The sequence below is a fragment of the Babylonia areolata genome, chromosome 22 (assembly GCF_041734735.1).
Source record: "Babylonia areolata isolate BAREFJ2019XMU chromosome 22, ASM4173473v1, whole genome shotgun sequence".
Lineage (NCBI taxonomy): Eukaryota > Metazoa > Mollusca > Gastropoda > Neogastropoda > Buccinidae > Babylonia > Babylonia areolata.
Window position 1 is genome coordinate 10,203,740 of NC_134897.1, and position 16,424 is coordinate 10,220,163.

Genomic DNA, 16,424 nt, shown 5'->3' on the forward strand with positions numbered 1-16,424 from the left:
CTTCTAAGTCCCCTACTAACGACAATAATGGCTTAGTCGCGGAGCCAGACTGAGTGAGCGTCCTTCCCAGAGTGGAGACCGCCACCACGTCCCTCAAACAACAGCCCCCCATGAATCTGCCGACACTGACGACATTGACAGGACTCACCCCAAGCACGGAAGTGGAGGGGTATCGAAACTGAGGTCACCATGAGAGCAGGGCATGAAAGGCCACAGACTTTGAGACTATTTTGTTTATATTGATGATGATGAAGGAGGAGGAGGATGACGATGATGACGATGTTGCTATGGAGGTCCATTTTGGTCTGGGACTGCGTGACAAGGCTGTACTCTACGCTTCCTGTCATAATGATATCCCGGCATTAACCAGGCCCGAGAGATACAGACACTTGCAGTGTTGGTCAGGTAATTAGAGCAACACACCCAAAGATGCATCCTTGAAGTGGATGACACTCGACTGTGTGGTCCCAGTCTCCCCATTTAAGACCACAGCACACTCAACTCTGGGTAGGAGCCGGCCACTGGGTTAACCCTTTCGCTGCCAGGAAAATAAGATTTAAGTGAAATCTATTTGCCAGGGTTTTTTCACAAAAAACGGGTATAAATTTTCAAAAAATTCTGTGCTCTTTGTTATTGGAGAAAGACCCATAAAAGTATATATTTTCTGAAAGGGAAATGAATAAAGAATACAAAACACATGATGTTTTCCCATTTTATGCATTTTAAGTGACATGCTGTTGTTTTGAAATCAGTGTTTTGTTTTTTGTCACATTTTCAACTTGTTCATTACAAACATTAGTCTGGTAATTTGCACAAAAATATCATTTTCTGGACAAATGGATATCTGCACACACAAAATCATACTAGAACAACCACAATATAAAAAAACTGAAAAAGAAATAGATGCATTGTGACTTCTGCAAGTGATAATATGGATGTGAGGCCACGCCCCCTCAGTCTCCACCCCCCTCCTCTTCACCCCTCTCACATCGTCACTTCATCAGACCGCGTTGGCTGAGTGCCAAGAAAATAGCTCATACGGTGCCCTGCTAAAAATTCGTCTGCTAGAGTTGAACAGCCTGCATCACTCACTGATAGTTGTATCTTGGCCACTCTCTTGATTGCTCCCTTTATTTTCTATCAAATCGTCCTATAAATGTTCACCACTGTCTTCTCCTTCGAATTTATGCTCCAATTCTTTCTGAGCATTAGCTGAAGAAAGTAATCTTGGTTGATTTAGTTCGCCACGAGCGCATGTCTTGAGCACGGAGTCAGTCCGACATTTTGTTGAGCGAGCGAGGAGAGGAGCCAGGCAAAGACTGCGGCCAGTAACCCAACCAAAACGTTCAAATAAAGGACTGCCTTATGACGCAGATGGTGTTTCTAGCTATGAATAGAATCCAGAAAGATTCCCCAAGCTAAAGCTACCAGCATTTTTGTCAATGAACTGAATGCAAAGCAGGGAAAAGTCAGAATATTTCGATGACGAGTTATCTCGTCATGCAGGCAGCGAAGCATACATGCTTGCCATGACGAGTTATCTCGTCATGCAGGCAGCCTAGGGGTTAAAAACCCACCTCCACTGGGATTCGAACCACTTCACCACGGCGGCTGGTGTTTGTGGGACTGTAGATGTAGCACAGAAAGACACTAACCATCAACACAGACACACGCTCAATTTTTATCCATCGATCTCCTTACATCACTACTGATGTGCTTGTGGGACTGTTTGTAGACGTAGCGAAGAAAGACATCCTGTAGACTCTTCTGGTGCACTAGGTGGAGCCACAGTCTCTTCACCGGCAACGTGGCGGGGCTGTTCCTGTAACCAGAAATACAGCCTTCAGACCCTACCGAATGCTGCAGGAGAGAACGAAAGTGTGACACATAACTAGCACTTCTCATCAGCTTCAAAACTTACCTCCCCTTGCCACATTCACATTCCAATTATCCTCCATAAACTGCGGTCCCGTGCGAGCATGCACACGTTAAAGAACCCAACAAGATAGTTGTTCCTGGAACAATTTTGTAGTAAAATCCACTCCAATACTCACTCTGTGTATGCGTGCGTGCGCGCGCATGTGTGTGTGTGTGTGCATGCATGTGTGCCTGCCTGTGTACATCTGCATCTGTGTGACTGTGTGTTTGTGTTTGACTGAATGACACAGGAAACAAATGATGAGCGCCTAAGAGACAGCTGTCAATCAGCCCTATCTAGGTAGGCAGCCTGTTCCGAAAAAAAGACTTCTTGTCTACCTACCTGTTCTGAAAAATAGGGAGTGTTTTCACCACAGCGGTGACCCACTTACACAAAGGGAGTGTTTTCATCACATCACTGACAGCAAGTGACCCACTTACACAAAGGGAGTGTTTTCAGCTGGTGACCCACTTACACAAAGGGAGTGTTTTCAGCTGGTGACCCACTTACACAAAGGGAGTGTTTTCAGCACATCGCTGACCCACTTACACAAAGGGAGTGTTTTCAGCCGGTGCCCCACTTACACAAAGGGAGTGTTTTCAGCTTGTGTCCCACTTACACAATGGGAGTGTTTTCAGCTGGTGACCCACTTACACAATGGGAGTGTTTTCAGCTGGTGACCCATTTACACACAGGGAGTGTTTTCAGCACATCGCTGACCCACTTACACAAAGGGAGTGTTTTCAGTCGGTGCCCCACTTACACAAAGGGAGTGTTTTCAGCTTGTGTCCCATTTACACAAAGAGAGTGTTTTCAGCACATCACTGACCCACTTACACAAAGGGAGTGTTTTCAGCCGGTGACCCACTTACACAAAGGGAGTGTTTTCAGCCGGTGCCCCACTTACACAAAGGGAGTGTTTTCAGCCGGTACCCCACTTACACAAAGGGAGTGTTTTCAGCACATCGCTGACCCACTTACACAAAGGGAGTGTTTTCAGCCGGTGCCCCACTTACACAAAGGGAGTGTTTTCAGCCGGTGCCCCACTTACACAAAGGGAGTGTTTTCAGCACTGAGCAGGGCCTCCAGCTTGGAGTTGGGTTTGCCGGAGATGACCTGCAGGGTCAGGCCGTTGATGAAGTTGTCGGGGGGGCCGGGGAACAGGTCCAGTCGGGCCTGCATCATCGCCTCCCACCGCTCCAACAGCCGCACCACCGCGTGCAGCATCGGCGACACGATCGGCAGCTCTGTGTGTCACACACACACACACACACACACACAAACACACACACACACACACACACACACACAAACACACACACATTGTCTTCACTTTTATGCTTTTCTTTTCTACAATTATTTTTACTACCTTTAAACGTACACACGTTCATATGCCTTGAATGGCCATGATGTGCATGCTCATGCCTGTGCGTGTGCCTACATCTTGTGTGGAGTGGGTGTGGGTTTGCTGGTTCGAGTCTGAGAGGGAGGATTTGCGCATGCTGGTGTATTCGTGAGATTTTAGTATGTATATTTCATTGTATTTTTCACTGTAAACGCCCTGGGATTTTTTATCATTAGATTGGGCATACCAAATGTCCTTGTTTTCATTACACACACACACACACACAGAGGAACGCAAATGAAGTTTGAAGCCATATCAATTTGTTTCTTCAAAGCTTTCTTCTTCTGCGTTCGTGGGCTGCAACTCTCACGTTCACTCGTATGCACACGAGTGGAATTTTACGTGTATGACCGTTTTTACCCCGCCATGTATGCAGCCATACTCCGCTTTCGGGGGTGTGCATGCTGGGTATGTTCCCGTTTCCATAACCCACCGAACGCTGACATGGATTACAGGATCTTTAACGTGCGTATTTGATCTTCTGCTTGCGTATACACACATGGTGGCATGTGTGGCATGTTTGTGTGTGCATGCGTGGTGTGCTTGAGTCCACATGCATGTATGCCAGTACATACAACTTTGTCTTCCAGAATGCATATGCATGTATGCATGTATACACAACTTTGTCTTCTATGTGTGCAAAATATTTATTTATTTATAAGAAAAAACAAAAATGAGGAGGTTTGGCAGCGGGGTTATTTACCTGAGAGTTTGATGCCGACCTGTGGAAGGAACAGGCTTGTGTGCATGTGTATACAACTTTGTCTTCTAGAGTGCATACACAAATATGCATGTGTACACAACTTCGTCTTCTGGGGTGCATATAAATATATGCATGTGTACACAACTTTGTCTTCTATGTATACAAAATATTTATGAAAAAAAAGTGAGGGTGCTGGGGACTGGAGGGTGGTTGTTATTTACCTGAGAGTTCGATGCCGACCTGGGGCAGGAATAATCGGAGGTTGAGGAGGACGGCCCTCATGATGGCGTACCTCATCAAACACCAGCTGTACGAGTTGGGGTCACAGTGCTCCTGCTGCCCCCACAGCTTCCTGTGGAATGGGGCACACACACACACACACACATACACATTTACATATGCACTAACATTCACATACAAATGCACATGCATATATGCATGTATGCACACACACACACAAACATGCGCACACACATGCACGTACGCATATGTGCACACACATGCATATACACTCTGCACGCACACAATTATATGCAAATATATTTGTATTTGTATTCGTATTTCTTTTTATCACAACAGATTTCTCTGTGTGAAATTTGGGCTGCTCTCCCCAGGGAGAGCGCGTCGCTACACTACAGCGCCACCAATTTTTATTGTATTTTTTCCTGCGTGCAGTTTTATTTGTTTTTCCTATCAACGTGGATTTTTCTACAGAATTTTGCCAGGAGCAACCCTTTTGTTGCCGTGGGTTCTTTTACGTGCGCTAAGTGTATGTTGCACACAGGACCTCGGTTTATCGTCTCATCCGAATGACTAGCGTCCAGACCACCACTCAAGGTCTAGTGGAGGGGGAGAAAATACTGGTGGTTAAACCGTGGTTCGAACCAGCGCACTCAAGATTCTCTCGCTTCCTAGGCGGACGTGTTACCTCTAGGCCATCACTCCACTGTAATACACAAACATGCAAGTGAATATATACACACACACATGCACACACACATATATAGACTAACATATGCAAGCGCACACACACACAAACACACAAAAAGCGCATGGGCACACATTCACTGAAACACACATACACACACACACACACACACACACACGCTCAAAAACCTTTCTTTTCAAATTCATTATGAGGCAACATGTAAACTGAGTTGGTTTCTATTTTTCTTCATTTTTTTAAATTCTGAATTAGCCTCCATGTTGTATATCTATTTCAACAAATAAATAAGTGCATGAATAAATAAACAAACTAACAGGTAAATGAACAGATAAATAAAACAAAACTTTTTTTTTTCCAAAAGAGTGGGAATTCTCACAGGGAATTAGACCCCTGCCCGAGTCCACATCAGTAGGTCACGGTACAACAGCATAGTATGAGTAATCAATCTATTGGGCAGGACGGGGTGGGGGGGAGAGGAAATGCTCACAGTGTGTTGGGTCTCCCTCTGTCCATCTCATCGTCATCCAGGTCATCATCACCATCCAGCTCATCCTCAGACTCCAACAAGTCGTCAGAGTCGTAGTCGATGACAGAGTTGCTGGACTGGATGAAAGGCTGCACAACACACACACACACACACACAGAGTCACACACACACACACAGAGTCACACACACACACACACAGAGTCACACACACACACACACACACACACACACACACACACACACAAACACAAATGCACACATGTGTAAGCACATATAAAACACACACACACACACACACACATCACATACACACATGCACACACACGACATAAACATCAACAAAATTTAACAGTCAAATTTCCCTTGTTGTTGGTAGGTTGGTGGTGGTGGTGATCATGAAATGGGCACTGTCATTGCCAGTGGATAATGGTTTTCCTTTCTGCTGAGCTCTGCTTGCATGCGTGCATGCATGCGTGTGTGTGTCCGTGTGTGTGTGTGTGTGTGTGTGTGTGTGCGGGTGTGTGTCAGTGTGTGTGTGTCCATGTGTGTGTGTCTGTGTGTGTCTGTGTGTGTGTCCGTCCATGTGTGTGTGCATGTGTGTGTGTGCATGTGTGTGTGTCCATGTGTGTGTGTCTGTGTGTGTGTCCGTGTGTGTGTGTGTGTGTGTGTGTGTGTGTGTCCGTGTGTGATGTATTTTTGTGCGAGAGAGAGAGTGATTATATTCCTGTTTTAAACAGGTAACACAACTTTTAAAGGTTTCTTTTTTTCTCTCTTTTTTTTTTTTTTTTTGTTTGGGTTTGCATCCTAACTTGGTCATAAAGTAGGTAAACATGCTGAGTTTCTGCTCGGCCTGATTCCATTCCCGTTTTAACATGTATTATGACGGTCAAATGTTATTCTCTCTCTCTCTCTCTCTCTCTCCCTCTCTCTTTTGTTTTTTGCTTTCTTTGTTTTGCATCCTACCTTGGTCATGAAGTAGGTGATCATGCTGAGGTCAGGCGGCACAAACTTCTCCTTGTAGGTCTCCTTCACAGGAGCGTCCTTCTCCTCCTTCTTCTCCCGAGGAGGGCCCATCACCTTCATGTGCAGCTTCAGTCGCTGCACCGACAGGGGGTCCCCACCCAGCTCTGTTGGCAGCAAGCAGTCAGGCATGTGTCAGACGTGTCAAGCACGTGTCAGACGTGTCAGGCATGTGTTAGGACTGTCAGGCATGTGTCAGACATGTCAGGCGTGTGTCAGGCGTGTGTCAGACGTGTCAGGCATGTGTCAGGCATGTGTCAGACGTGTCAGGCTTGTGTCATGCATGTGTCAGGCGTGTGTCAGGCATGTGTCAGACATGTGTCAGACTTGTGTCAGGCATGTGTCAGGCATGTGTCAGGCATGTGTTAGGACTGTGTCAGGCATGTGTCAGACGTGTCAGGCATGTGTCAGGACTGTGTCAGGCATGTGTCAGATGCGTCAGGCATGTGTCAGGAATGTGTCAGACGTGTCAGGCATGTTAGGACTGTGTCAGGCATGTGTCAGACATGTCAGGCATGTGTCAGGCGTGTCGGGCGTGTGTCAGGCATGTAACAGGCGTGTGTCAGGTGTGTGTCAGGCGTGTGTCAGACATGTGTTAGGACTGCGTCAGGCATGTATTAGACGTGTCAGGCATGTGTCAGGACTGTGTCAGATGCGTCAGGCATGTGTTAAGACTGTGTCAGGCATGTGTTAGGACTGTCACGCATGTGTCAGACGTGTCAGGCATGTGTCAGGCATGTGTCAGACATGTCAGGCATGTGTCAGGCATGTGTCAGACGTGTGTCAGGCATGTGTTAGGACTGTGTCAGGCATGTATCAGACGTGTCAGGCATGTGTCAGGACTGTGTCAGGCATGTATCAGACATGTCAGGCACGTGTCAGGCATGTGTCACGCATGTGTCAGACACGTCAGGCATGTGTCAGGCATGTGTCAGACGTGTGTCAGGCATGTGTCAGGCCTGTGTCAGGCATGTGTCAGGCATGTGTCAGGACTGTGTCAGGCATGTGTCAGACGTGTCAGGCATGTGTCAGGACTGTGTCAGGCATGTGTCAGACATGTGTCAGGCATGTGTCAGGACTGTGTCAGGCATGTATCAGACGTGTCAGGCATGTGTCAGGACTGTGTCAGACGCGTCAGGCATGTGTTAGGAATGTGTCAGGCATGTGTCAGACGTGTCAGGCATGTTAGGACTGTGTCAGGCATGTGTCAGACGTGTCAGGCATGTGTCAGACGTGTCAGGCATGTATCTTAGGGTGCTGAGTCGCATTGGTTAAGGTTTTGAGCTTTACGGATGTGGTTCATTGTTGTTATTGTTCATTATCATTATTATTGTTATCAACATACTTGTTATTACCATCATCATTATTATTATTATTATTATTATTACTGCTGCTGTTGTTGTTTCATTCTTGTTATTTCTATCATTAGACCTTTATAAATATGATTCATTGTTATTATTCATTATCATCATTATTATCATTACATTATCATTACATTATTATTATTATTATCATTATTGTTGCTGTTGTTGTTGTTGTCATCATTATCATTATTGTTGCTGTTGTTGCTCCATTGTTGTTATTGTTATCACCATTATCATTTTCAGCACTATTATTATTATTATCATTTTTATTGTCACTATTAATATCATTTTTATTGGTTATTATAACCATTATCATTATCACTACTGCTCTTGTCATTTGCACTAAGACCATCATCATCATCATCATCACCAATGTCATCATCATCAACATCACCATTATCGTTATCAATAATATGTAAGTAATCAATCAGGTCAAACCAAATACTGTGCCGCTCCCTTTGTTCAGTCTTCTTCTTCTTCGGCGTTCGTGGGCTGCAACTCCCACGTTCACTCGTATATACGCGAGTGGGCTTTTACGTGTATGACCGTTTTAAACCCGCCATGTTGACAGCCATACTCCGCTTTCGGGGGTGTGCATGCTGGGTATGTTCTTGTTTCCATAACCCACCGGACTCTGACATGGATTACAGGATCTTTAACGTGCGTATTTGATCTTCTGCATGCGTATACACACGAAGGGGGTTCAGGCACTAGCAGGTCTTGACCTGGGAGATCGAAAAATCTCCACCCTTTACCCACCAGGCACCGTCACCATGATTCGAACCCGGGACCCTCAGATTGAAAAGCCCAACGCTTTAACCATTTGGCTATTGCGCCCGTCCCTTTGTTCAGTCAATTCCCACCTCACTGAACCTGCCCTGACTGCCTTCCCCCCCAACCCCCTCACAGTGTTGTGTGTGTCAGTGTGGGCTGTTCGTCAGCTGTTTTTATTCCGATTCACGGCAAAGTTTATTTTCACTGCCACATACGTCGTATCACCAGGTTGACTTTGGACCACAGACTTTATCATGTCCTTGTGAAACAAGGAAAATCTTCTTGCCAGCACATAAAAACACAAAATACAATCACAAATACACACCCACACATGCCCACCCATACCCAACCCCATTCTCAACCTCTACACACATACACACGAACATGCACACAGCATGCATGCACACACGCACACACACGCACACGTACTTACTACCCTCGATATAATTCCAATTCACAACACCGTCTGGACAGAATTTAACCACACATTGATAAATTTTTTAAAAGCGCTCTTATCATAAGGTGTTTGAGTTGAAAGCTGAGCACAAAAAAAAAAACCCCACCAAAAACAAACTGCATTATCTTCTATGCAAAACAGAACGGAGTTACTACGTTGCAATTTACTCAAACAAGTGCACATTATCATAACTACGTCTACGTGAAACAACCACTGTGTTGCCAGCAGCATACTTACTGGGGATGGACTTCTCAACCTTCAGCGCTGTCCGACAGCCGCCCCCAAACAGCGTGCCCCAGGTGTGCTGGTCCAGGCGGTTGGCCAGGAGACGGTAGAGGATCTGGGTTTCGAACATGGCCAGGCCGTTGATGAGGAGGGAGACATACACAGACAGCAGGGCCTCGCACAGCAAGACGTGAAGCTTGGGGGCGTCCTCATCCTTACCGCTCACCAGCAGGCACTGAAGGGACGTCACTCCTGTGGAGGGGTGGAGGGGTGGGGGGGCCAGGGGTGTGTGGGGGGGGGGGGGGGGGGGGAGACAGAAAGGAGTTATTTTATTGGGTATGTTGTTTTCAGGGGGGAGGGGAGGGGGATTAATTCGTATGTGTCTCATGGCCTGTGTGCGTGTGCGTGTGTGTGTGTGTGTGTGTACGTGTGTGTGTGTGTGTGTGCATGTGTGTGTGTGTGTGCCTGCATGTGTTACACATCACAATTAGGAGACTGAAGGGGAGTCAAAGCTGTGTGTACATGTACACGCACACGCACACAAAAACTGTTTCTTCCATTAAAAACCTTTTCTTCAAGGAAAAAAAAAAAAAAAAAAAATCAAATAACCATTTCCAACACTGTCAACCATTCACTCCACCACAACCTGACAGACACACAGGGACACACACCTGGCCATTTGGCAGGTAAGGTGTTGATACGATCCTCACTGCTGCCGGTCTCAGAGCGATGGCGCTGGCGAATGATGCCTGCCATCAGGCTGCTGTTGGGGGCCACGTACACTCCTCTGGAACCACAAACACTGCAGTATACATACATTATTCTTCCCATTCTTTGGGGAAAAGGAAACATCAGGACATGGATTTATCATTCATTCTGACGGACGCAATAGCCGAGTGGTTAAAGCGTAGGACTTTCAATCTGAGGGTCTTGGGTTCGAATCTCGGTAACAGCACCTGGTGGGTAAAGGGTGGACATTTTTCTGATCTCCTAGGTCAACATATGTGCACACCCGGCTTGTGCCTGAACCCCCTTCCTGTGTATACGCAAGCAGAAGATCAAATATACACACACACACACATACACACACACACACACGCATGCACACGTCTGTACGTACCCCAAAACACTATACCACATATATAAATATCCATCTGACCTCAACTCCCCTCACCAATCACTAACATCCCATCCCACTCAATGCACACAGAAACACACACACATCTACCCGCCCATCCACACACACATAAACACACATGACTTCAGGTAACACACAAAGTACAATGCCCAACGAAACGACAACACGATCTTAAACATAAGACTTTCTTATTGTCTGTTAAATTTGTGACTGGTTTTCTATGGCGATATGTTTTGAAAAAAAAACAAAAAAAAAAAACCAACAACAACAAGAGAGGCAAGGCCTTCAAGACTCACTTGTGATAAATCAAGTCCCCTTGCTTTAATTACAGAGTAATTTCCCTTCTTTACTATCTGCACCAAAACGTTTGCAAAATTAATAAAAATTCCATGCTTAGCAAAAGAAGTTCCCGTTTGAACAAAAAATGATAATAATGACTGCTCTTGTTGTTGTGTCAGAATATGAGATCAAAGTGCCAAGTTTAGAGAATACAAAAAATATAAATATAACAGTAAATGCAGTTTGCATATAATTAGGCTTCTTTTTTTTTATGCCCATCCCAGAGGTGCAATATTGTTTTAAACAAGATGACTGGAAAGAACTGAATTTTTCCTATTTTTATGCCTAATTTGGTGTCAACTGACAAAGTATTTGCAGAGAAAATGTCAATGTTAAAGTTTACCATGGACACACAGACACACGGACACACACAAACACACACACACACACAGACAACCGAACACCAGGTTAAAACATAGACACTTTGTTTACAAAAGTGAGTCAAAAAACAAAAAAAGAAACTGTTTCAACCAAAGGCAGACCGGTTTGAATCTGCCCACAACCACCACCCCCGGGTACCCGCCACCCCGGGTACCCACCCCATGAAGGTTTCCTGGTTGGTGTCAGCTGCCCGTGCCATGTTGACGCTGAAGCTGTCGCTGTCGCACAGACACTGGTATATACACGACGACAGCGACACCGCCAGACTTCTCATTGACACCACCTGACAACAAGACAGTCACATCATTATCCTCACCGACATCAACATCAACACATCATCATCATCACTGAGAAAGTCACATCATTATCATCACCATCAACATCATTATCACCACATCATCATCATCATCGTCATAACAGACATTTACCTGAATGCTTCTCAGTGACACCATTTTGCCTGCAATACAGCTGGTCACATCGTCATTGTTACAATCATCATCATCAAAAAATATTCTGACCAAGAGAATATTTCATTTCACCACAACTACAAAGAATAGAAAATATACTGATGCATACAAAAGTGCGTGCACACACACACACACACACACAAAGAAGAAAAAAGAAAAGCTTTCAGTTTCAGTTTGAAGGTGTCAAACCATACAGACTGATCCATATACAACACACTCCATCTGCCTCAAAATAAGCGTATTAAAAAAAAGAGCAGATGCCTGATCTTCACATAAACCCAACATACTGATCAAGCCTTGAGAGCGTATGCTAAATTGCTAGGTTTTGTGCACATGCAAACTCCCAAGCGTGCATGCACACGCACACACACATACACACGCTTTGCCCACCCTGAAACACACACACACACACACACAAACAACTCACCCTAAAACACACACACACACGCACACAAACACTAAGCCCCCTACCTCCCCTAACTCCCCACCCACACCCCATACAAACAGACCCAACGCCCCCCACCCCACCCCCAACACACCCTCCTCCCACAAAACCACCAATCCCCTCACCTGAGTCATGTTGGAAGAAGCAGACGGAGGAGACGAGTAGGCCGTGATGGCCTGCAGCAGATCGTGGGACATTCGCTGCAGGTACTGGATGGGGTCGGCGATGACCGTGCGCGAGCTGGCCAGACTGGCCGACAGCAGGGGCAGGGTGGTGGGGAAGGGCAGCGGGGACTGCAGCTGGTGCTTGGCCCTCTCCTGCTGCAGCTCCTGGAGGAGGAGGAGCAGCTCCATGTGCACCGAGGCCAGGCCCCCTCCACTGGACCCCTGCATGGACAAGAATCGTTTTCTAAAAGTTTTTGTCTCCGTAAGGAAGACTGGGCTCGCTGTCTAAGGCCAGGCCCCCCCACCCCCCCACCCCCACCCAAACCCCTAACCCACCGGACCCCAGTAAAGACGAGAATTGTCTTCGAAAGAGACGGATACAATAGCCAAGTGGTTAAAGCGTTGGACTTTCAATCTGAGGATCCCGGGTTCCAATCTCGGGAACGGCGCCTGGTGGATAAAGGGTGGAGATTTTTCCGATCCTCCAGGTCAACACATGTGCACAACTGCTTGTGCCTGAACCCCCTTTATGTGTATACACAAACAGAAGATCAAATACGCATGTTAAAGATCCTGTAATCCATGTCAGCGTTCAGTGGGTTATGAAAAAGAACAGCATGCACACCCCTGAAAACGGAGTATGGCTGCCTGCATGGCGGGGTAAAAACGGTCGTACACATAAAAGCCCACTCGTGTGTACTCACATGACCGTGGGAGTTACAGCCCACAAACAAAGAAGAAGAAGAAGAACTTTCTAAAGTTTTGTCTCCGTAAGGAAAACTGGACTGACTCTCCATTTTTTTCCTCCCCATTTTCTTAATCTTCTTTTTTTTTCTTTTCTAAACAAGCAGACAGAAAATGTCATTTGCTGAAGACTTTACAGTAATGAGTTTCAGAGAATTATCAACCCCTTGACTGATGAGTATGCTTGACAGTGAGGGATGTCTCCTCAGTGAGATAAAAACAGCTTCAGGTCAGGATGTTAGTCATCAATCTCCGTCAGGGCTTTGTGTTTTTCAGATTGCATTACATTTATTGAGCAAAATCAATGACAATATAGTTTGTACATTCCAAATATATGAAATATACTTAGTGAAATGCACACCATCACACACACATGCATGCACACACTCACACGCAACACACGCACACACACACACACACAAACTCACACCACCAACACACACACACACACAACCACACAAATAACACCCTCCCCCCATCACCCCAAAAACACCCCCCACACCCACACACTAACCCCCCAACCTACAGAATACAGTAGGACGCCAGAGTCCTCAACAGATGCTGGTGTTGCTTCAGCTAAAGTTTGCATCACTCACTCTCACTCTCTCTCTCTCTCTCACACACACACACACAACTAACACCCTCCCCCCACCACCCCCAAAACACCCCCCACACCCACACACTAACACCCCCCACCCCCAACCTACAGAATACAGTAGGACGCCAGAATCCTCAACAGATGCTGGTGCTGCCTCAGCCAATGTTTGCATCACTCACTCTCACTCTCTCTCACACACACACACACAAACACACACACAACTAACACCCTCCCCCCATCACCCCAAAAACACCCCCCACACCCACACACTAACCCCCAACCTACAGAATACAGTAGGACGCCAGAGTGCTCAACAGATGCTGATGCTGCCTCAGCCAATGTTTGTATTACTCACTCTCACTCTCTCTCTCACACACACATACACACAACACACACAAAACACACACCCCCAAAGCACCACCACCCCCACACCCTCTACACACACACACACACCAATCCCCACCCCACCTGCAGAATGCAGTAGGACGCCAGAGTCCTCAACAGGTGCTGGTGCTGCCTCAGCCAGCGTTTGCGTCGTGCCAGGCGTCGCTCCTTGAAGTCCAGGTCGTACTTGTCAGCCAGGATGTTCTCGTGCAGCGACGCCCGCGAGGTGTCCGAGTGCTGGGACACTGTCCTCTTCCGTGACCCCTGGCCCACCTCCTCCTCCGCCTCCATGCTGGTGTCAAGGTCAGCTGATCCGCGGGAAAAACACATAAGCAAAATGTTGTTGTTTTTTTCATTAATGGTTTATCTGGATCCAGAAGAAAAAAAAAACCCTGATAAAATGAATTTTTATTTCACCATGACAGTGGATAATACACAACTGGAAATAACAGACATGACATCATGCAACGACACAGAAATGATGTGGAGTAAGATGTAAGATGAGAAATGTGAAAAAAAAATCTTTTTTTTTCCTTTTTCGTTTTTTTGTTTGTTTTGTTTTTGTGGTTTTTTGGGTGGTGGTGGGGGGGGGTTGTTGTTTTTTTTGGCTGTCCCATCATCTGTTCTGCTTTAGTGCCATTACTTCCATGCCACTCATTCTGAATCCCCCCCCCCATACACAGCCACACCCGGGTTTGTTTGTCGCAGTCACAGTGTTGGCTGTCTACAGTCAACCACTGATGTTGGGTGATCAAAAGGCCACACACCAGAGAAGACCCTGCACTTCTGCTGAGTCACCTCGGTAGTGACTGTTCTGACTTAACATACTTAGGAGACCACCTACTGAGCCCCCGGCCCTACGGATGACAATGATGGCTTAGACGTGGAGACAATAGATGCTGGGCAGCTTCAACAGTACACTGCAGAACAACACAGCACAACACAACACAGCACAGCACAACACAACACCACATAACACAACACGGCACAATACAACACAGCAAAACACAGCACAGCACAGCACAGCACAGCACAGCACAGCACAGCACAGCACAACACAGCACAGCACAACACAGCATGGCACAGCACAACACAGCACAGTACAATACAGCATGGCACAGCACAGCACAACACAGCATGGCACAGCACAGCATGGCACAGCACAGCACAACACAACTCAAGTAACACAAGAGTCCCAACCCAGCATCCAGTGCAGACACTTCTTTTGGCAGTCGGTAGTTACAGAGCAACTTCAACAGTACAGTACAGCACAGCACAGTACAGTACAGCACAGTACAGCACAGCACAGTACAGTACAGTCCAACACAACTCAAAACAAGTAACACAACAGCATCCACCCCAAGAGCCCCCAACCCACTATCCGGTGCAGACACCTCTTCAGGCAAACCGTAGTTACAGATAACCTTCAACAGTACAGTACAGTACAGTGCAATACAGTACAGACCTGCCTCCGCCCAAAGAGCCCCAACACCACCATCCAACACAGACCTCTCATCAACAGTACAGTACAGTACAGTACAGTACAACACAACCAACACTGCCATCTCCTCCACCAACCCACCATCCAGTGCAGAAACCTCTTAGGGCAGGCCATAGTTAAAGAGCACATTCAACAGTACAGTACAGTACAGTACAGTACATCACACGCCACAACACAACACACACCACACCATAACACACACCACACCACACCGCACACCACACCACAAGAGCCTCAACCAACCATCCAGCACAGACACCTCTTCGAGAATATAATACAAAACAGTACAGTGCAGTGCAGTACAGTACAGTACAGTACATCACACACCACACCACAAGAGCCCCAACCCACCATCCAGTATAGACACCTCTTCAGGCAGACAATAGTTACAGAGCACCTACAGCAGTACAGTACAGCAGAGTACAACACAACACACACCACATCACATCACACCACACCACACCACATCACACCACACACACCACACCATAACACACCACACCACACCACACCCAACACCACACCACACCACACCTCACAACACCACACCACACCACACACCATAACACACACCACAACACACACCACACCACACCACACACCACATCATACCACACCATACACCACACCACATCACATCATACCACACCATACACCACACCACATCACATCACATCACATCACATCACATCACACCTCACACCACACCACACACATCACACCACACACCACAACACACACATCATACCACACCACACCACACCACATCACATCACATCACAACACACACCACACCACAACACACACCACATCACATCACATCACAACACACCACACACCACACCACACACCACATCACACCACACCACACCACAACACACACCACACCACAACACACACATCACATCACATCACACCACACCACACCACACCACACCACACCACCCAACACCACACCCACCCC

The 16,424-nt window shown here is 46.6% G+C and overlaps 1 protein-coding gene across 6 annotated transcripts in view; it reads right to left on the reverse strand.

The window, feature by feature from the left end:
- LOC143297010 (dmX-like protein 2) overlaps positions 1-16,424 on the reverse strand; it is a 137,244-nt gene that overhangs the window by 38,824 nt on the left and 81,996 nt on the right. For all 6 annotated transcript variants that reach the window (XM_076609134.1, XM_076609132.1, XM_076609133.1 and 3 more), the window contains exons 40-49: positions 14,044-14,267; positions 12,195-12,455; positions 11,316-11,440; positions 9,971-10,086; positions 9,312-9,551; positions 6,423-6,586; positions 5,460-5,587; positions 4,248-4,378; positions 2,970-3,165; positions 1,702-1,822 (exon numbers count right to left, since the gene is read on the reverse strand). In XM_076609134.1, the coding sequence (XP_076465249.1) occupies positions 1,702-1,822; positions 2,970-3,165; positions 4,248-4,378; positions 5,460-5,587; positions 6,423-6,586; positions 9,312-9,551; positions 9,971-10,086; positions 11,316-11,440; positions 12,195-12,455; positions 14,044-14,267 (1,706 nt within the window). The remainder of the gene's footprint in view (positions 1-1,701; positions 1,823-2,969; positions 3,166-4,247; positions 4,379-5,459; positions 5,588-6,422; positions 6,587-9,311; positions 9,552-9,970; positions 10,087-11,315; positions 11,441-12,194; positions 12,456-14,043; positions 14,268-16,424) is intronic.